The sequence below is a fragment of the Mobula hypostoma genome, chromosome 8, assembly GCF_963921235.1.
Source record: "Mobula hypostoma chromosome 8, sMobHyp1.1, whole genome shotgun sequence".
NCBI lineage: Eukaryota > Metazoa > Chordata > Chondrichthyes > Myliobatiformes > Myliobatidae > Mobula > Mobula hypostoma.
Genome location: NC_086104.1, coordinates 62,156,080 through 62,177,679, shown reverse-complemented (window position 1 = coordinate 62,177,679; position 21,600 = coordinate 62,156,080). Strand labels below are relative to the sequence as shown.

The following is a 21,600-nucleotide window of genomic DNA, read 5'->3' as shown; positions in this document are numbered from 1 at the left end:
TATGGGGAGCAAGGACATGGCAGACCAATTGAATAATTACTTTGGTTCTGTCTTCACTAAGGAGGACATAAATAATCTTCCAGAAATAGTAAGGGACAGAGGGTCCAGTGAGATGGAGGAACTGAGCGAAATACATGTTAGTAGGGAAGTGGTGTTAGGTAAATTGAAGGGATTGAAGGCAGATAAATCCCCAGGGCCAGATGGTCTGCATCCCAGAGTGCTTAAGGAAGTGGCCCAAGAAATAGTGGATGCATTAGTGATAATTTTTCAAAACTCATTAGATTCTGGACTAGTTCCTGAGGATTGGAGGGTGGCTAATGTAACCCCACTTTTTAAAAAAGGAGGGAGAGAGAAACCGGGGAATTATAGGCCGGTTAGCCTAACGTCGGTGGTGGGGAAACTGCTGGAGTCAGTTATCAAGGATGTGATAACAGCACATTTGGAAAGCGGTGAAATGATCGGACAAAGTCAGCATGGATTTGTGAAAGGAAAATCATGTCTGACGAATCTCATAGAATTTTTTGAGGATGTAACTAGTAGAGTGGATAGGGGAGAACCAGTGGATGTGGTATATTTGGATTTTCAAAAGGCTTTTGACAAGGTCCCACATAGGAGATTAGTGTGCAAACTTAAAGCACACGGTATTGGGGGTAAGGTATTGGTGTGGGTGGAGAATTGGTTAGCAGACAGGAAGCAAAGAGTGGGAATAAACGGGACCTTTTCAGAATGGCAGGCGGTGACTAGTGGGGTACCGCAAGGCTCAGTGCTGGGACCCCAGTTGTTTACAATATATATTAATGACTTGGATGAGGGAATTAAATGCAGCATCTCCAAGTTTGCGGATGACACGAAGCTGGGTGGCAGTGTTAGCAGTGAGGAGGATGCTAAGAGGATGCAGGGTGACTTGGATAGGTTGGGTGAGTGGGCAAACTCATGGCAGATGCAATTTAATGTGGATAAATGTGAAGTTATCCACTTTGGTGGCAAAAATAGGAAAACAGATTATTATCTGAATGGTGGCCGATTAGGAAAAGGGGAGGTGCAACGAGACCTGGGTGTCATTATACACCAGTCATTGAAAGTGGGCATGCAGGTACAGCAGGCGGTGAAAAAGGCGAACGGTATGCTGGCATTTATAGCGAGAGGATTCGAGTACAGGAGCAGGGAGGTACTACTGCAGTTGTACAAGGCCTTGGTGAGACCACACCTGGAGTATTGTGTGCAGTTTTGGTCCCCTAATCTGAGGAAAGACATCTTTGCCATAGAGGGAGTACAAAGAAGGTTCACCAGATTGATTCCTGGGATGGCAGGTCTTTCATATGAAGAAAGACTGGATGAACTGGGCTTGTACTCGTTGGAATTTAGAAGATTGAGGGGGGATCTGATTGAAACGTATAAGATCCTAAAGGGATTGGACAGGCTAGATGCAGGAAGATTGTTCCCGATGTTGGGGAGGTCTAGAACGAGGGGTCACAGTTTGAGGATAGAGGGGAAGCCTTTTAGGACCGAGGTTAGGAAAAACTTCTTCACACAGAGAGTGGTGAATCTGTGGAATTCTCTGCCACAGCAAACTGTTGAGGCCAGTTCATTAGCTATGTTTAAAAGGAAGTTAGATATGGCCCTTGTGGCTACAGGGGTCAGGGGGTATGGAGGGAAGGCTGGGTTCTGAGTTGGATGATCAGCCATGATCATAATAAATGGCGGTGCAGGCTCGAAGGGCCGAATGGCCTACTCCTGCACCTATTTTCTATGTTTCTATGTTTCTATATTCATTTCAGAATTACCTATTTAAATAGACCCAGTCGAAGCTCACAATACCAAACAGGATGCATCAAATAGTATCCTCCTGAATTTTTTTCTGGGTATATCAGAAAGAACGTTTCAACAGGACTAACTTAACTGATTTATTAAGAACAGCAAGAATGAATGGCATGTCATCTATTAAAAACCAATATGTTTAATTTTCCTTTGTCTTCTATGCATCTCAAATCACTGAATTACAATTATTTGTATTGAGTATTCTCTTGGGAGTTCCGTTACTGTCCATTTCTGTAAGATACCTTGCATTCCTTAAGGATTTTGTACTCCTTTATGCCAAGAATCATATGGACACATTTGTAGTTTGGACAAATTTTGACTGTCATTATTTTGTTTGCTGTCATTGTACTTGGACAAGACTCCATCCAGCAAATCAATATTGTACACAGAAAAGGGGCAACAAAAATGTCAAGAGACTGAAAACTTGTTTCGGATCAACAAATAAGAGCTAGAAAAGTTGGAAATAAAATTAGGGCTGTGTTTGATTCTAGCTTCCGATGCTCTACAAATTTTTCCTTTTTCTTATTAACTAATTCTATCATCTTTCGACATCAAGGTTCTCTTCCTTGCCCTCATTGTCCTTTCTTCTGACTGAAACTTGCCTGTCCTGTACTCTGTGCAGTTGGTCTTTAAACACCCTCCACAAGTCAAATCTGGACTTCCCCAAAACCAGCTTGTTGCAATTAACTCTCCCTAGTTCCAGCCTAATGCTCTCATAATTTGCCCTGCTTCAATTTAATATTTTCATGCAAGGTCCATACTATCCCTTTCTATAGCTATCTTAAGGAGTTGTGGTCACTGTTCCCTAACTGTTCACTTACTGAAAGGTCAGGCACCTGGCCAGGCTCATTACTCAACACCAGGTCCAGTGCAGTCCCTCCTCTTGTTGGCCAAGTTTGCGGATGATATAAAGATATGTGGAGAGGCAGGTAGTGTTGAGGAAGCAGAGAGGTTGCAGAAGAGCTTGGACAGATTATGAGAATGGGCAAAGAGGTGGCAGATGGATCATGCACTTTGGTAAAGGAATAAAAACATAGACTATTTTCTAAAAAGGGAGAAAATTCAAAAATCCAAGGAGCAAAGGAATTCGGGAGTCTTTGTGCAGGATTCCCTAAAAGTTACTTTGCAGGTTGAGTTGGTGGTGTGGAAGGCGAATGCAATGTTAGCACTTATTTCAAGAGGACTAGAATATAAAAGCAAGGATGTAATGCTGAAACTGAATAAGGTACAGCTGAGGCCTCACTTGGGGTATTGTGAGCAGTTTTGCACCCTCTATATAAGAAAGGATGTGCTGATATTGGAGAATGACTCCGGGAATGAATGGGTTATCATCAATTGAAGGCTGTAAGCTGTACTCGCTGGAATTTAGAAAAATGAGGAGGGATCTTATTGAAACCTATCGAATGTTGAAAGGCCTAGTTATAATGATGGTGAAGTCTAGAACCAGAGGGCACAGTCTCAAAATAGAGGGACGTCCATTTAGAAGAGAAATTAGGAGGATTTTCTTTAACTAGAGGGTGGTGAATCGGTGGAATTCAGGCCAGGTGACTGGGTGTATTTAACGGCGGAAGTTGATATGCTCTTGATTAGTCAGGGTGTGAAAGGTCATGGGGAGAAGCGGGGAGAATGGGGTTGAGAGGGAAATGGATCAGTCAGGTTGAAAAGGTGGAGCACCTTGATGGGCCGAATGGTCTAATTCTTCTCCAATGTCTTATGGTCTTATTTCCCTGTACTTGCTGAGAAGACCTAGGACCCTTTCTACCTATGTCATTGGTACCAGTGTGCACCATGGCCTCTGGCTGCTCATCCTCCTCCTTGAGAATATTGTGCAGCCACTTTGAGACATCCTGCACCCTAGCATTTGGGAGGCCGTCATCATTCTGTCATTTCTTTATGGCCGCAGTATCTCCTGTCCGTCCCCCTAACTATCTAGTCTCCTATCACTATTGCTGTGTACCTTTCCCTGCTGAGACTCAGAGCTGGCAATAGTGCCACAGGCCTGGGAGCTGCTGCTGTGCCCTGATTGGTCATTTGCCCCCCCCCCCACGGGTGTACTTGTTGCTGAGGGGAATGGCCACAGGGGAACCCTGCACTAACTGCTTACTTCCCAGGCGGTCATCCATCTACTATCTGAAACCTGCACTCTGTGTGACCACCTCAGTAAAGGCTTAATCTATGAGGTTTTCAGCCTCCCAGATAGTCCTGAGTACACCCAGCTCCGGCTCCAGTTCCTTAACCTTGTCAATCAAAACCTAAAGTTAGATGCACTTCCTGCAGGTGTCTCCATCAGGGAGACCGTTAGGTACTCTGCAGTCCCACATTTTACAGAAGGAGCATTCCACTGCCTTAACTACCGTCCTGCCTGCATTTATTACACCTTTGGCTCTAACTTCTTAAGCTTAACTTCTACAATGACCTAAATGATTCCAAAAGTCTCAGCATCATTTGCCTCTACCTGTTGTTGGCAAAGCCTGTTGTGCTAAATCCTGACCAATCTAAACCCGGCCCACTTCCACATTGACTGCTCCTCTTACACCCTGCTTCTTTTTATTGGCCATTCCTAATTTACTAATAACCCAAGCAAATCCCCACTCTGCCTACAAGTCCCGACTGCCCACTTACTTTTTAAAACTAGCAAGTAAAGTCCACAAGGAACTGTCTCCAAATCACTCTGTAATCTCCCATTTTGTAGACCAAACTTGTTGCAACTTTGAGAATTGTAAAAGTGACAAGGAACTGAAGTTCATTATTGTGCTGACAGATAGCTACCCAAGCACCACTAGTTTTTGTACAATTTTATCTTTATTTATTGGATTAAGTTGACTTTGTTAAGAAGATTATCTTAAAATATAATCATAATTTTTTTCAGTCTTTTAATACTTTGCACATGATGTACCATGAGGCTACAGCTTGCCATGTAACTGGAGACTTAGTGGAACTTCTCTCTATTTTTCTATCTGTTTTGAAATCAACTCGACCGTATCTACAGCGGAAAGGTTTGTCCAATTCTCGTATGTTGTGGGAAGGCTTAAAAATGCATGTCTGTGGGATGAACGTTAGATTGGCTAATGCCGAGTTTTGGTTTTATTAAAAACACAAACACGAGGAAATCTGCAGATGCTGGAAATTCAAGCAACGCACACAAAATGCTGGTGGAACGCAGCAGGCCAGGCAGCATCTCTAGGAAGAGGTAGAAGAGGTACCTCTTCCTAGAGATGCTGCCTGGCCTGCTGCGTTCACCAGTAACTTTGATGTGTGTTGAAAGACAAAGGGTCTCGGCCTGAAACGTCGACTGTGCTTCTTCCTATGGATGCTGCCTGGCCTGCTGCGTTCCACCAGCATATTGTGTGTGTTGCTTTGGTTTTATTGTTTACTTTTGATGACTTGATTTTCAGTTGGCTGTTGGTGTATTTTTAATATTCATTTTGCTTCTGTGAACAATTGCAGGGTATCAGATTTAAAATAAACCCTTCAACCATGTTCAAGAATGAAGCATCTAGGCTTTCAAATTACAAATATATCTGCAGTCGTGTTAAATTTTAACATTTATGATATTTTCAGTTCAGATGCATGAAAGGAAACAATGATTAAATATTATTTTCTGCTAGGCTACGTTTTTAAAGCAGACCTAAGCATACATAAATTAGTAACCATGTGTACTTATTATATTGAGATGTACTTACTATATCAAATTACTTTTGTTGGTTGACTTTGTTTACAATGGGATGTTTCATGTTACCTTCTTAAATTGCTTATTATTTTCAATAAATGCACATGAGAAATTTTATTTGCAGTTATGTTGGAAGTATTTTCAGTTTCAGATTCATTGTTTTCACCTTGCATTTACAGATGTTAAACAAGCCTTGATCCAGTGGCAGGAAAGAATTGAATTTGCTCACAAGCTTCTCACGTTGTTGAATTCCTATAGCCCTCCAGAACTTCGAAATGCTTGTATAGGTAATAAGACCTTTTAAATTGTACTTTAGCTGCAAGTAAATAAGTCACCACTTGAATGTTTGATTCATCTGGATGAACTAGTGTCATACATGAAGTAAATCTTCAGTGTTATTTGATTGGCAGAGCAGTTCTCGGAAATACTTATGCAATGTAGTATTTGGATTCACAAATTTACCAGTTAAAAACTCTGCTCCCTGACAATTAAAAGAATCTTGCATATGAAATAGCTTTGCCAATTTTAATCTATTTTTGCTGCATGTCGTTAGGTCTGACATTTGTAATAATTTAGCACATGTTTGGTTAATAAGGGAAGTGGGTGGGTAAAGCTTGAAGCATGGTCTTCATCCATAATTTCGGAATGTACTGCTTACTTAGAAAGAAAAAAAAGCTTAAAATAATGGAGATCCTGCTTCAGGTCAGTGAAAAAGTAGCTTTGTTTGATATCTTAAAATGGACAAGTTCCAAACTAGTGTTAAAACATTATATGAAATTATATGTGAATGTAGCCTCGAGCTATATTAACCCTTTTTTTGGTGTGGTAATGTACTTTTTAAAATTTCCATTGTATTGACTGGTGAGTTTCAGTAACTTATGTAAGTTGCTCTCCCCATTTACCGCAGCTTTTCGCAGTATGTTCATGACCAACCAGTTATAAGATCATTAGAGTTAAGGATTGATTCAGAATGCCGAAGTTATTTTTACTTGAGATATGCTGATCTTAAGAAAAGGGTACACAATTACGTTGTAACCTATTACTTGAGATATAAAAAAAACATTTTGAAACAAAAGATAATTTCATTTGTAGCTGTGAAAAAAATTCAGAGCAGCTTGATTCTTTTTCATTCAGCATGCGTTAAAAGCCCCTTGTGTCATAAATTTATAATTTCCAGAAATATTAACAAAAATGTTGTTTTTCTGGTCTCCTCTTCCCATCAGAATCAGCAGAATTGCAATGTGTGGCTTTGTGGAATTATACAGCACAGGATCTGTGAAATTATATTTTGTACATACCTAAAAACTCTATTTTGTTTAAATAGTACTGTCTCAGGATGGAGGGGCATCCTTTTAGAATGGAGATGGTGAGGAATTTCTTTAGCCAGAGTGGTGAATCTGTGGAATCCTTTGCCACAGGCAGCTGTGGAGGCCAATCCGTTTTGTATATTTAAGGCAGAGATTGATAGATTCTTGGTTGGTCAGGGCATGAAGGGATATAGGGAGAAGGCAGGCGACTGGGGCTAAGATGAAAATTGGATCATTCGTGATGATATGGCAGAGCAGATTCAATCAGCCAAATGGCCTAATTCTTCTCCTATATCTTATGGTTTTACAATCTTTCTATAGTATAGTTTTATGTAGGGATTCTCCCTGTATGATGACACAATTTATGGCTGCAAAATTCTGCACTGTCAAATCAGCTTAATGGTCAACTCCAGGAAATTTTTAAAAACACTTGTGTAAAATGCTCTACTCCTTCAAGTTAAGCAAAATTGTCATTTCTTTCTAGATGTTTTAAAAGAACTTGTTCTTCTGAGTCCTCATGATTTCCTTCATACTTTGGTACCATTCCTTCAGCACAATCATTGTACATACCACCATAGTAATATACCAAGTAAGTGCAATCTTTAAGTAATTAATCAGCAAGTCGAAAAATAATTTATTTTTCTCTTTAATTGTCTTTGAAAATAATGCTTTATATATTTTTAAAATTTGTTTTACAGTGTCTTTAGGCCCCTATTTTCCTTGTCGTGAGAACATAAAGTTAATGGGTGGAAAGAATAATATCCGCCCTCCCCGTCCAGAACTCAATATGTGCCTCTTGCCCACAATGGTGGAAACTAGCAAGGTAGGTTGAGACTCCACAGAAGTGTTCTAATTAGGACAAGGCTTACAAGTATGGGTACTCTTTTTAAAGACAAATTAGAGAAACAGTCATTTTTATGCAGAGCTTTTGTTGCTCAATTTCATAACCACCTGCTTTTCAAATTTCTGACCATCAGCTGGGTGATCATATAAGGTAATGACTGCATTATTACATGCTTAAGCAGTGTTGAGGGAAAGGACCACCTGAAATATCTGCATATGCATCTTTACATTTACTCATAAAAAAGATAACTTGTGTTTATTTAATGGTTTCTTTCTTTTAATTTTTTTTGCACTTATCGCATATCTATTATATATTATATATAATTGTCTTTGGATGACAATTTTGATCTCCCTTAGTAATTTAAGCATTAATGATTTATGGATTTGTTCTTGTGTTTAAACCTAGTATTTATTGTTTGACTCACAAAACTGTTTGTACTTGAATTCCCATCCGGCAGCTCTTATGCAAACTTGTATTACCTCTTGTATTAATTTCTATCTAATTTAAAACAAAATGGTGCTTGATGTAGTATCCAAAAAAGTAACTGTGAACATTGTATTTTTTGTCCACTAGTTTTTGCACATAAAATTAACATTTACATTTTGTACAAGGTGTACTTCCAAAGAAGCACTATGAACTATTACTTATTTTGACTCTCCCAAGCAATGCCTATACAGGAAACACACCAAAATTAAATTTTATTCTTATTCCAGGTTTCAGGGATTTGAGCATAAAAATATATTGATATTTAGTTTTTGGACTGCATGTTAAATTTCTATTTTCAAACTGGTGAAAACAAGTAGTTAGAATTTCGTGAAGACCTTCTTGTTTCTTCTAATTCTAGTTTGTTTTTCAGGGAAAAGATGATGTTTATGATCGTGTGCTAGTCGATTACTTCCTTTCATATCATCAGTTCATCCATCTCCTGTGCCGAGTAGCAGTGAACTGTGAAAAATTTACAGAAACCCTGGTGAAATTAAGTATGGACTAACCTAATCTTTTTGAATGGCTAATTATTTGTATTTTAATCTGTTTTTCTTTAAACTTTGTTGCTTTAGTTTCTGATAATTAGAATAAAAATCATTAATTTGAATAGTTTATAAATATCCTTGTCAGAGGCATTTAAGAGCCGTTCAAAAGCCTTCGAAAATGCTTCAGTGGACGTCAGGGCAGTCCAGAGATCCAGCATTTAAGATTGGGTCAAAAGTTGTTTTGACTCTGTTGGATGGCTTTTGGATATACCATGGGTCATAAATCTGAAGCAGTTTTATGCAGCAGGGCAGGTGAGATTGTATGATGGGTGGAATCTGGGACTGACTGACCACTTTGAACGGACTTCTGTGATGCAGTACAGTTTTGTTTTGTAAACTTCAAACAAAGCTCATCATAATTTCAAATTGCATTTTTATATGCAGTTACTGTACATAATCACTCTACAGCATCCCTCAAAATGTGTTAAAAGCTTAGATATATACAGTACCTTCAACTTAGAAAGCAAATCAAGGTAGTTTATTGGGATAAAGTCATGATACAGTTTCTAGTGAAAATGATAAATTAGGAGAAAGGTTCAAGAAAGTAGGTTTCAAGGATAAAATGAATAGGAGGTGCAGGTACAGAAGAACTTAAGGAAGTTATTTGAAAGAGTAATGCTCGAGAGATGATTAGACAAACAATATTGGATAAGTATTATGAGGTGCAAGATATATAGAATCCTAATAGAGGTCAAGTTACTTTAGGGGAGGGAATTCTATTTTTTAAAAGATATATGATTTATTTTTAACTTTTATCCAGTCTTAGTTTTTTCTATTGCTGCTTCCCCTCCTCTTAATTTTTTTGTGGATTAAAGCAGTTGGCTCATTTACTGTGGGGAAAGGATACTTGAAATAGCTTCAAGAGATTGGGGGTGCGGTTGTGGGAGTTTTGTTTCAGGACATTTCTGGAATTTTTACCTATGGTATAGGAAGCAGACGACAAAAGCTCACTGATGTCATCCTGTATGTGCTGCTTAGAAAGGGTTAGGCTGCTGAGGGTCAGATGGACTTTTGTGGAATGTTAACTGCATTTCTGCTCCTGGGAGTTTCTGCATGAAAAACAATCACGACTCCTGGGGTGCCCAGTGGACAAAAATTAAATGTTGTAAATGTCAAGAGTCAGAATCAGGTTTATTATCACCGTCTAATAAGTTGTGAAATTTTTTGTTTTGCAGCAGCAGTACAGTGCAAAGGCATAAAATCACTATAAATTACAAAATAACTAAGTAGTACAAAAAACGAATAATGAGACGGTGTTTATGGACCATTCAAAAATCTATTGATGGAGGGTACAAAGCTGCTCGTGATTTATTGAGTATGGGTCTTCAGGCTCCTTGTACTTACTCTCTAATAGTAGTAACAGGAAATGTGTTCTAGATGGTGAGGAACCTTAACGATGTTGGTCACCTTCTTGAGGCACTGCCTGTTGAAAATGTTCTCAGTGGTGGGAGGTTTGTGCCTGTGATGGGACTGGTTGAGTTCACAACCCTCTGCAGTTACTAATGACCCTGTGCATTGGAGGCTTTGTAATGTAGCCAGTTAAAATACTCTCCACTGTAAAATGAAATCTGCAAGAGTCTTTAGTGACATACCAAATTTCTTCAAACTTCTCTGACAAGGCAGAGTTGTTGGTGTAACTTCTTCTTGATTGCATCAAGTGTGTTGGGCCCAGGACAGGTCCTCAGAAATGTTGACACCAAGGAGCTTAAAGCTACTTCTTTTCCACTACTGATCCCTCAGTGAGAACTGGTGTGTGTTCTCCTGATTTCTCTTTCCTGAAGATAGCAATTAGTCCTGTGGTTTTGCTGATACTGAGTGTGAGATTGTTGTTGTGATACCATTCAACCAGACAGTCTACATTTCTCCTCTGCACCTCTTCATTACCATCTGTGTGGTAGATACTTCAATTAATAAGAAAATAAATAAACTTGAAGAGTTAATGAATGAGGAAGAAGAAACTTTGATAAATTATCTATATTGCCTTTATGACTTTAAAATTCAAATCATTAATCATATTTAATTACTGAAATTGTAAGAGTTAGAAGTTTTAATTTGTTAACTTTATTTGAATCTATGTAAAATTCGATCTCATTACTTGTTCTAAGGTTTGGTATATGTAACCACTATAGCTTTTAACGATTTCTTCTTAAATTATCAAAACTTTATGAAAACAAAATAAGAAATTACATACCAGCCATTTGCAAGGCATTCCATTTGAAAACTTATTTTAACTCACTGTTGAAAATTTAGAAAGATGAGTGTGGCTACATTGTCCATTATTGAACTGTAGTTCAAATTGTTATTTTTGCTTCTTCATTGACTGTGCAGTTTATTTTGTCATTATATAGGTGTCCTGATAGCATATGAAGGTTTACCTCTGCATTTAGCATTATTCCCTAAACTGTGGACAGAGATTTTCCAGTCTCAGGTATTTTACCTCTTTTCTAATTTCGTCTTTGAGAATAAATAAATTGCGATGATTACTCCATATGTTTAAAAAGTTTTTTTAAATTTTAAGAGTTTGACAATACTGATAATTTTTTGGCATCTGGTTTTAGATTATTTTTTGTTTACTGAGTTAGAAGCATAGAAACATAGAAAACCTACTGCACAATACAAGCCCTTCGATTCACAAAGTTGTGCCAAACATGTCCCTACCTTAGATTCTTAACGGGTAACTTACGAGTGTTATAGAAAATTAAAGAGGTGCAAATTATGGAAATCTGAAATAAACACAGACTATGTTGAAAACTATCAGCAGGCCTGACAAAGGGTCTTCAACTTGAAAAAATTAACTGTACTTCTCTTTTCACATATGCTGCCTGACCTGTTGAGTGTTTCAAACATCGTCAGTTTTTATGTTTCATTATATGAAATAGATTGATGCTAAAATTACGAAATGTTCCATGGACAAGTATGTATATGGAGATGTTTTTAAAAAAAACTGCTACCTTTATTCTGAAACTATATGATCCCTATTGTTTTAGATGTGAAAGATGATTTTCCTCGAGATGTGTCTGTGAAAACTTGCAATCTTTATTAGTAATTTGGATGAGGGATCAAGCATGAAATATCCCAGTTTGTAGTTGATGCAGTCAGGCTGTGAGGAGAACAAAGGCTTCAAGGAGATACAGCCACTTTAAATGAAAGGAAAAGGATATGGCAGAGGAAAAGTGTAAGGTCGTCCAATATGGGAGGAAAAAATAGGATTTTTTTTCTAAATGCTGAGAGACCAAAAGGTGTTAGTAAACAGAGACCTTAGACCAAAAGACATATCAGGATTAGGCCATTTGGCCCATTGAGTCTGCTTCATTATTCCATCATTGCAGATTTATTTTCCCCTCAACCCCATTCTCCTGCCTTCTCCCCATAATCTTTGATGCTTTTACTAATCAAGAACCTAGCAACCTCCACTTTAAATATACCCTATGACTTGGCCTCTAAAGCCAACTGTGGCAATGAATTCCACAGATTCACCACCTTATGGCTAAAGAAATTCCTCCTCATCACTGTTTTAAAGAGATGTCCGTGTATTCTGAGGCTGGCCTTCTGGTCCTAGACTCCCCCACTTTAAGAAACATCCAGTCTGTCTAGGCTTATCAATATTTGAAAGGTTTCAATGAGATCCTCGCCAGTCCTCTAAACTCTTGCAATTACAGGCCCAGACCAATCAAATACTCTTGATATGTTAACCCCTTCATTTGCAGGATCATTCTCTTGAATCTCCTCAGAACCATCTCTAATGCTAGCATATCCTTTCTTAGATAAATATTCCAAGTGACCAATGCCTCATAAGGCCTTAACATTACGTTCTTGCTTTTATATTCTAGCCCTCTCAAAATGAATGCTAACATTGCATTTGTCTTCCTTACCACCGACTCAACCTGCAAGTTAATCTTTAGGAAATCCTGCATGAGCACTCTCGAGTCCATTTGCACCTCTGATTTCTGAATTTCTCACCTTTTAGAAAATAAAAGAGTGATGGGTTGTTCTTGTTTAGTGCTTTTTGAACATTAATATGATCAATCAGCAAGCAATTAGGAAGGTAAGCAGTAGTTTAGCCTGACGTAAACACTTTGAGTACAAGAGTAGACAGTTGGCTCTAATTATTTAGGTCTTTGAGATAATACCTGGAATATTTCATAGAGGTCTGGTCTCCCTGATCTCCCACAGTGATGTACTTGGAGAAAAAAATTACCAAATTTATTCTGGAGGTAGGGGTGACATTGTATGAGGAGAGATTAAACAGTCTGAAGAATAGGAGATGATCTTATTGAAATGTACAAAAATGCCCATAGGTTTGATGTGAAGAACGTTTCTGAGCCAGATTTTGAGTAACTAGAAGTTAGTGTCAAGTTGAATGCGAAGGACATAAATCATTGGAATTCTGTACTCAAGTGGACTGTGGAGACTCAGTCAAGGAAGAAGTAAGAGAAACGGATGTATACTTAGATATTAAGGAATCAGGATACAGGGTTAATGCTACAATGTGGTACTGACTATTGATAGGGCAAGCACAACGTGCTGAATTGCATATACTGCACCTATATCTTAAGTTCTTATGTATGAACAGTTTTCCCTATAGTTGCTGTAAAATCAACAATTTACAACAGGATAGAAATCAGTTAAAATTTAAATCATGCAATATAACTTAATATGCTTAGTTTTGGTGCCATGAGTTCTGCTCATGGCAAATATGCACTTAACAGTTGACACATCAGGTCAGTAGTACTCAAAATAATGCCATTTGTCAGCTCATCCACTTGGCGAGAATCGTCACCAGCAATTCCCCCTCCCTGATCCCTCCAGCTGTGCACATACTTGATCCAGCTACACAGGGCGAATTTCACTGGCCAGAATTATCCAAGGCTATAATGGTAAAGTCTTCAAGTTGGTAGTGTTTCTTGTCGCCATTGAAGAGGGCACCACTGGTGAAGCTACCTAAAGACCTTTAACAGCGAATAAAACTCTATGCCCAGTACTGTAGCATCAAAGTAAAAAAAGATTTTTAATAGTTTTGTATGTCCCTAATGTAATTAATAGACAGTTTAGCTAAAAACACATAACTAAAAGCATTAAATGGAAGATATATTAAATAAATTAATGTTTGGCTCCAAAACCAAGACCCTACAGTTGCTGTTGAAATTGATGGCAGAGCAAATCCTGGAGGTATTTTCCCCTCCTTTGGCAAGACTGGATTTTGTGGCGGTTAATACTGGAGAAAATTGATTGGATTGTGCTTTCCTTTACTGGTAATAGGTCTGGGGCTTACCAATATTTAAATGATGAAGCCTCTGCGATTCTATTTAGAACTGTTGGAATCAGATAATGATGTCTTGATCATTGTAAAGAGTAGCTATTCTTTAAAGTGTATGAAATTCAGCCATGTTAGTTACTTCAGGGACTGAATCTTCTCCATCGGGAAACTGCTAGTTAGAGAACGGAAGCAAGACCTAACCATCTCTAGCTTACTGATCCTCTTGGCTGCTAAGAGAGAAATAACTTAATACTGCACAAATAAACCTCATTAAGTTTTCTCTTTGTACACTTCTCATTTGTGACTTTCTTTTCCAGTCAACTATGGCAAAGAATTGTGTTAAACTGCTGTGTGATGAACCAGTATTTGCTGAATATATTAAGTGTATTCTTATGGACGAGAGGATCTGTTTAAACAACAATGCAGTTTATACCTTTCTTGCTTGTTTCCTCCCCAAGGTATGTTGTCACATTTGTTTCCACACTGTAATCGATATTCATTATTAAAATTTCACTTAGTGTCTTACTCTTATAGAATTTTTAAAAATCATTGCAAACCCATGGTATACGTTAAGGAAACTTGTTTTGGTTGTGAGTGTTTATGTGTTGGTCTCTAATGGGTAATTGGGTCTTGGAGAGTAAGTGACTAGTTTTGGTATTTGGAGCTGAATTAACTGTCACCTCTGACTGTAAACTTAACAGAAACACAGGACCTCAACATATTCAGGTTAGGGAGTAAGGTAACCCAACTGCTGGTTACTTTCAAGCTGAAACTGCACATGATTGTCAATAGCAAAATTGGGTTTGATCACATTCCCCTGCAGTCAAGTGGGGACGTCACATGATGACGTGGGATTGAGCCGTGTAAATCCAGCTCTCCCGTAAAAAAAAAAATCAGCAAAGTACCGTTTAAACAAAGCAAAGTTAATAAATACTTTCCGAAAACTACTTATAAGCTTCTCAAGACTATTTTACGATATGTCTCGTAAACCGCAATAGAAGAAGTCAGTTGTTGCGAAGTCGCCACGAGATGGGAAGAAAAAAGGGCCTACTGCAGCGATGGAGCCTCGGATTCAGGTTGGATCTCCTTCGGAGGAGACGCATTTTATCTCTGGTGTAGAAGAACAGGGAGCAATGGCGGCGGTAGCGGTCTCTCAGAAGAAGATGCCGGAATTGCGCATGCGCAAAGAAGTTGGCATGCGCAAATCGATACAACTCAAACTACAAGAACCGACGGCCACTGCAAGTGAAAGTGACTCAGAGTCAGAATTGGATTCCGCAGAGAATACAGATGAAGAAGATGAGGAAGAACTGGAAGAGACTGGAAGTAAAGGATGCGATGGAGACATAAGAGAGGCTTTATTGCAAGTAACGGCTGAACTACAAAAACTAAGAACAGAGCTTAAAGACATGAAGATGTGCTATGATAAAGCTATGAAAAGACAGGACAAAATGGATAAGAAACTTAAGAAGTTGGAAAGAACAATGGAGCATATTAATGATAGAGTGGAAAAAACAGAAAATGATATGCTTGTCTGGAAAATGGAAAGAAATCGACTCTTGGAGAAAGTGGACGTGTTGGAAAATTTTAGTAGACGAAATAATATTAAGATTGTTGGTCTTAAAGAATGTATAGAGGGAGACAATCCAATAGAATTTTTTCAAAGATGGATCCCGGAAACTTTGCAAATGAAAGAGGAAGACCGATCAATTGAAATTGAGCGGGTACATAGAGCTCTAAGACCAAAACCACAAGATGACCAATATCCACAATGAATTTTAATAAAATACTTAAGATTTCAAGACAAAGAAAGGATTCTACAGGCGGCTGCCCAAGCTGCCAAGAATAGGAAAGGGCCATTGATGATAGAAGGGAAGAAATTTTTTTTCTGCCCTGACATAAGTTATGAGCTTTTGAAGAGAAGGAAGAAATTCAATCCAGTGAAAAAAGTCCTATGGGATCATGGTTATCAATTTATATTGCGTTATCCTGCAACCTTGAAGATTTTTTTGGCTGGCGGAGAAAAAAGATTTTTTGACGATTACTGGAAAGCGGAGGAGTTTGTGTGAGATTCTTTGAATATTCACCAGATACAAGAACAAACCCAGGGGAGCGAGATGGATTGAAGATGAAGACTGGGTCAAGGAATAGACCTGCTGGATTTTTAAACGCGGATGAATTTATAAATATATTAATTATATGAGGCAGGGGAAGAAGGGTTAAAATTTGAGGAATAGTAGCTGGGAATAGTGACATTAATTTTTTTTATATATACAATTTTTTTGTTACGGGGGAGCTGGAAGAAATACTGACCAATTGCTACGCTATTCATGTGTGCAAGCGTGGCAATAGCCACGACCCGCAAAATGGAGAGGGGTAGTGTTGTGTATCTTTTCATTCACAACATTAGTAGGGGGGTATTTTGTTATTTCTCTTTTTGTACCATATCTATCTTTTATTTCTTTCTTTTTGCCTGGATGATTGGGAGGGAAACACATAGCAACATGGTGAAGTTCAAAGAGATTCCCCAAGGAACTGTGAGAGTTGAGAAGCTAAGTAATTTTTTAGATCGGAGCAACTTTGTTAAGAATAATGACGAATTTATTGAATTTTTTGAGTTTTAATATTAATGGGCTTAATGGACCGATGAAAAGAAAAAGAATCTTAACACATATTAAGAAAATGAAGGTAGATTTAGCCTTCTTACAGGAAACGCATTTAACAGAAACAGAACATCAGAAATTAAAGAGAGATTGGGTGGGTAATGTTGTTGCAGCTTCATTTAATTCAAAAGCGAGGGGATCAATAAAACGTTACCAATTAGAATACAAAATGTAATAACCGATTCTGCGGGGAGATATGTGATTATACACTGTCAACTTTTTTTGAATTTTAGACTTCCATGAATATTTATGCACCAAATGAAAATAATGCAAAATTTATACAAGAAGCTTTTTTGAATTTGGCTGATGCAAATGAAAAAATATTAATAGGAGGAGATTTTAATTTTTGCCTAGACCCAGTCTTAGATAGATCAACTAAGGCTGTCACAAAATTGAAGGTAATAAAACTAACTTTATCATTGATGAAAGATTTAAATTTGCTTGATATATGGCGAAGAATTAATCCTAAAGAAAGAGACTATTTTGTTCTATTCTAATAGACACAAAACTTATTCAAGGATAGATCTTTTCCTATTAATCAGTGCATATTCAACATAGAGAGAAAAATATGGAATATAAAGCAAGAATATTGTCAGATCATTCTCCTCTATTAATGACAATAATAATGACTGATAAGGAAGAAGTGGCTTATAGATGGAGATTTAATTCAACATTATTAAAACGTCAAGATTTTTGTAATTTTATGAAAAAGCAGATCCAATTTTTTTTGGATACAAACTTGTTCAGTGGATGATAAATTTATACTATGGGATGCGATGAAAGCATATTTGAGGGGTCAGATAATAAGTTATACGTCTAAAATTAAGAAAGAATACATGGCAGAACTAGATCAATTGGAAAAAGAGATTACAAAATTAGAAGAAGAATCTCAAAGTCATATGACAGAAGAAAAACGAAGGCAACTTGTCAATCAGAAGTTACAATACAATACACTTCAGACATACAGAATGGAAAAAGCAATCATAAGAACTAAGCAAAGGTATTATGAGTTAGGTGAGAGAGCACATAAAATTCTTGCTTGGCAGTTGAAAACAGAACAAGCTTCCAAAACGATAAATGCAATTAGAACAAGTGCAAATAAAATGACTTATAAACCTTTAGAAATTAATGAAACCTTCAAAAGTTTCTATTCTGAATGATATCAATCAGAATCACAAAATGATGTTAATAAGGTAGAAATGTTTTTATCACAAGTAACTCTTCCAAAATTGAATTCGGAAGACCAGAAGGGATTAGATATGCCTTTTACATTAAAAGAGGTTGAAGAAGCTTTAGGATCACTTCAAAGTAATAAATCTCCAGGAGAAGATGTTTTTCCACCTGAATTTTATAAAAAGTTTAAAGATTTATTATTTCCTCCCTTTATGGAGTTAATACGTCAAGCAGAAAAAATACATAAACTCCCAGAATCTTTTTCAACAGCGATTGTAATAGTATTACCAAAAAAAGACAGAGATCCTTTAAAACCAACATCATACAGGCCTATTTCTTTATTGAACACGGATTATAAAATAATAGCAAAAATTTTATCGAATAGATTATCTAAATATTTACCAAAATTAATACATATGGATCAAACAGGATTTATTAAAAATGGACAATTGGCAGATAATGTAACTCGGCTACTCAGTATAATTCATTTGGCACAAAAAAGGGAGGAGATGAGTATGGTAGTAGCCTTGGATGCAGAAAAAGCATTTGATAGATTGGAATGGGATTTTTTATTTAAAGTATTAGAAAAATTTGGGTTAGGAACATCTTTTATAAACTGGATTAAAACTTTAAATACTGACACTAATGCTAAAGTAGTGACAAATACTCAAATTTCAACACCATTCCAGTTAAAAAGGTCAACTAGACAAGGTTGTCCATTATCACCTTTATTTGCACTGGCGATAGAGCCATTAGCAGAACTAATCAGAATTGATCCAGATATTGTGGGTTTTAGAGTTAATCAGGAGGAATATAAAATTAATCTTTTTGCTGATGATGTTTTGATTTACTTAACAAACCCACAGCATTCGTTACATAAATTATCTTCTAGATTGGATGAATATGGGAAAGTATCAGGGTATAAAATAAATTGGGATAAAAGTGAAATTTTACCTCTTACTAAAGGAGACTATAGCCAATGTCGACTAGCAACCCAATTTAGATGGCCGGTAAATGGTATAAAATATTTAGGTATAAGACTTGATAATGATGTAAAGAATTTATATAAATTTAATTATTTACCACTATTGAAAAAAATTCAAGAAGACCTTGACAAATGGATGATACTACCAATAACATTAGTGGGTAGAGTCAATGTTGTAAAAATGAATATATTTCCTAGATTACAGTGTTTGTTTCAAACATTACCAATACAATTGTCACACAGAAATTTTTTCAAGAGTTAAATAAATGTGTGAGAAAATTTCTTTGGAAAGGTAAGATGTCAAGAATATCATTGGAAAAATTGACATGTAAATTTGAATTAGGAAGGTTACAATTTCTAAATTTTAAGAATTATTATAAGGCAAATCAACTTAGATTTATTGCATCTTTCTTTGATGATCGAAAACTGGCCTGGATTAGAATAGAATTAGATAAGATAGGAGAAAATATACCTGAAGATTTTATATATAAATGGGAATCTAAATGGATACGTGAAAAGAAAGAATCTCCTATATTAAAACATTTGATTGATCTATAGAATAAGATAAATGTTGATAATGAAATAAAGAAATCTTTATTAGCAAGGAGACCTTTGTTCCAAAATAGACTTATTCCTTTTACAATGGACAATCAACTTTTATATAATTGGTACCAAAAAGGGATTAGATCTATAGGAGACTGTTATGAACGAGGTATATTGATGTCATTTGAACAACTTAAGAATAAATATAAAATATCAAATAACACTTTCTTTTGTTACCTTCAATTAAGGGCTTACTTAAAAGGCAAACTGGGTCAAACAATGTTTTTGCCAAAACCCAATGAAATTGAAATTTTAATTCAAAAAGGAAAAATTAAAAAAATTATTTCTTGTATGTATAATTTGATTCAAAAACAGACAATTAAAACAAGGAATCCACAAGTCAAAACAAAAATGGGAAATGGATCTGAATATTAATATTGATGAAACAAATTAGTCAAGACTGTACCTTGACAGTATGACAAATACAATAAACGTTCGACTTAGATTAGTACAATATAATTTTTTACACCAATTCTATATTACACCACAAAAAGAAGAAATTGGTACTTTCTTACATTCTACTTGGTCTTGTTCTAAAATTCAACCTTTTTGGATAAATTTAAGAGTCTTATTGGAACAAATTACTGGAACTTAACTTCCACATAACCCTGTATTATTTCTATTAGGTGATATTGAAGGGATAAAATCAAAACTTAAATTGAATAAATATCAGAAAGAATTCATAAAAATTGCATTGGCAGTAGCTCAGAAGGCTATGGAAGTTACTTGGAAATCCGATTCGTATTTAAGTATGAATCGTTGGAACAATGAAATGGCTAGTTCTATTCCACTCGAAAAAATTACTTATAATTTAAGAGATAAATATGAAACATTTTTGAATATTTGGCGCCCTTATTTACAAAAGATAGGATGGCATATTTAGTTGCTCCGATGATAAAGACCTTGGTCCCTTGGGGAAAGTAATAAATAAATAAACTAAATTTATTTTGAATCCCATGGAGCATGTGGAAACCTTCCAATATCCAGGCAGTTTTCTTTCTTTTTCTTCTTTCTTTCTTTCTTTTTTAGGTGGGCGTATATATCGGGGGGGGGAAGGGTAGACATTATCTTTTCATGTATTCACTTTGAAAACTGAATAAAAATTATATTTAAAAAAAAGCAAAAAAAGCAGATCAAGGGTGATAAATGAAGAACACCCCAAATTAGTAGAGTACTGTGCAATTTGTAAAGCTAAAAGCTGGCAGAATGGTCAGTATTCTTAAAGAGAAAAAATGTGTAAAATGAGCAAGGAGAGAAAAAATAGTGAAAATTGTAAGACATTTGGTCAGCTTAATGTTTTGCAAAGTTTAGTCCAGCCATTCTGGAAAGAAAAAATCCAGATAAACTTTAGTTTCAATTGATGCAAATCAGCAACAATTTTCTAGCGAGTTATATATAAATTTTTTTAGATTAGATTATGAGGACACTCAGTCCTCGTTTATTGTCATTTAGAAATGCATGCATTAAGAAATGATACAATGTTCCTCCAGAGTGATATCACAGAAAAAAGGACAAACCAAAGACTAACACAAAACCACATAATTATAACATATAGTTACAGCAGTGCAAAACAATACCATAATTTGATAAAGAGCAGACCATGGGCACAGTTTAAAAAAAAATTTACATAAGTTGAAGTAATTGCATAAAATTTATTGATTGCAATTTATTATTTTGCTGGTTTTGAAGATTAATATATACTTTTAATAAACCCTTGCTCTATGTTATTATAATTCACCTTTACCTTTTAATTATTGACTTTATTTCTGTTAGCTGATTTTGTTATAGTTTCATTGCGATTGTTATTCCTGGTTTGTCATGTTCCAAATTTTTGTTTGTTTTTACTTCAGTCACTTCTTTTGTCTTTTAATTTTCAAAGTTTCTACTTCCTGATGTCTAATGCAAGTCAAGAATTATAGCATCTGATTCTATTTCTTAAGCATATCCCTTGCTGATACCTCTCACAAGACTCACGTAACATTAAAGTGTACAGTTCTTGTGAAATAAAATGTAACTGTCCGTGGAGTGGACAAATAGTTACAGTGAAATGCACTTTTCAAAGAATATAATCTCAGGTTAAAAAGGCAAAAGTAATTATCTTCTACAAAAACAATGCTGCCTTTGCAAATACAACCTTTCAAGGAATCACAAGAAGATTGCAGTGCCGAGAAACCCATGCCATGCGCCCTGTACTAGAGCAACTACCTTGTCTTGCTGTGCAGCTTTTCAAATAATTTTCATCCAAGTAA

At 36.3% G+C, this 21,600-nt stretch overlaps 1 protein-coding gene across 10 annotated transcripts in view; it reads left to right on the top strand.

Moving 5' to 3' along the window:
- Positions 1–21,600, top strand: part of usp34 (ubiquitin specific peptidase 34) — a 292,582-nt gene that overhangs the window by 254,277 nt on the left and 16,705 nt on the right. For all 10 annotated transcript variants that reach the window (XM_063055969.1, XM_063055963.1, XM_063055961.1 and 7 more), the window contains 7 exons: positions 4,688–4,814; positions 5,668–5,775; positions 7,280–7,384; positions 7,494–7,618; positions 8,496–8,619; positions 11,019–11,098; positions 14,245–14,385. In XM_063055969.1, the coding sequence (XP_062912039.1) occupies positions 4,688–4,814; positions 5,668–5,775; positions 7,280–7,384; positions 7,494–7,618; positions 8,496–8,619; positions 11,019–11,098; positions 14,245–14,385 (810 nt within the window). The remainder of the gene's footprint in view (positions 1–4,687; positions 4,815–5,667; positions 5,776–7,279; positions 7,385–7,493; positions 7,619–8,495; positions 8,620–11,018; positions 11,099–14,244; positions 14,386–21,600) is intronic.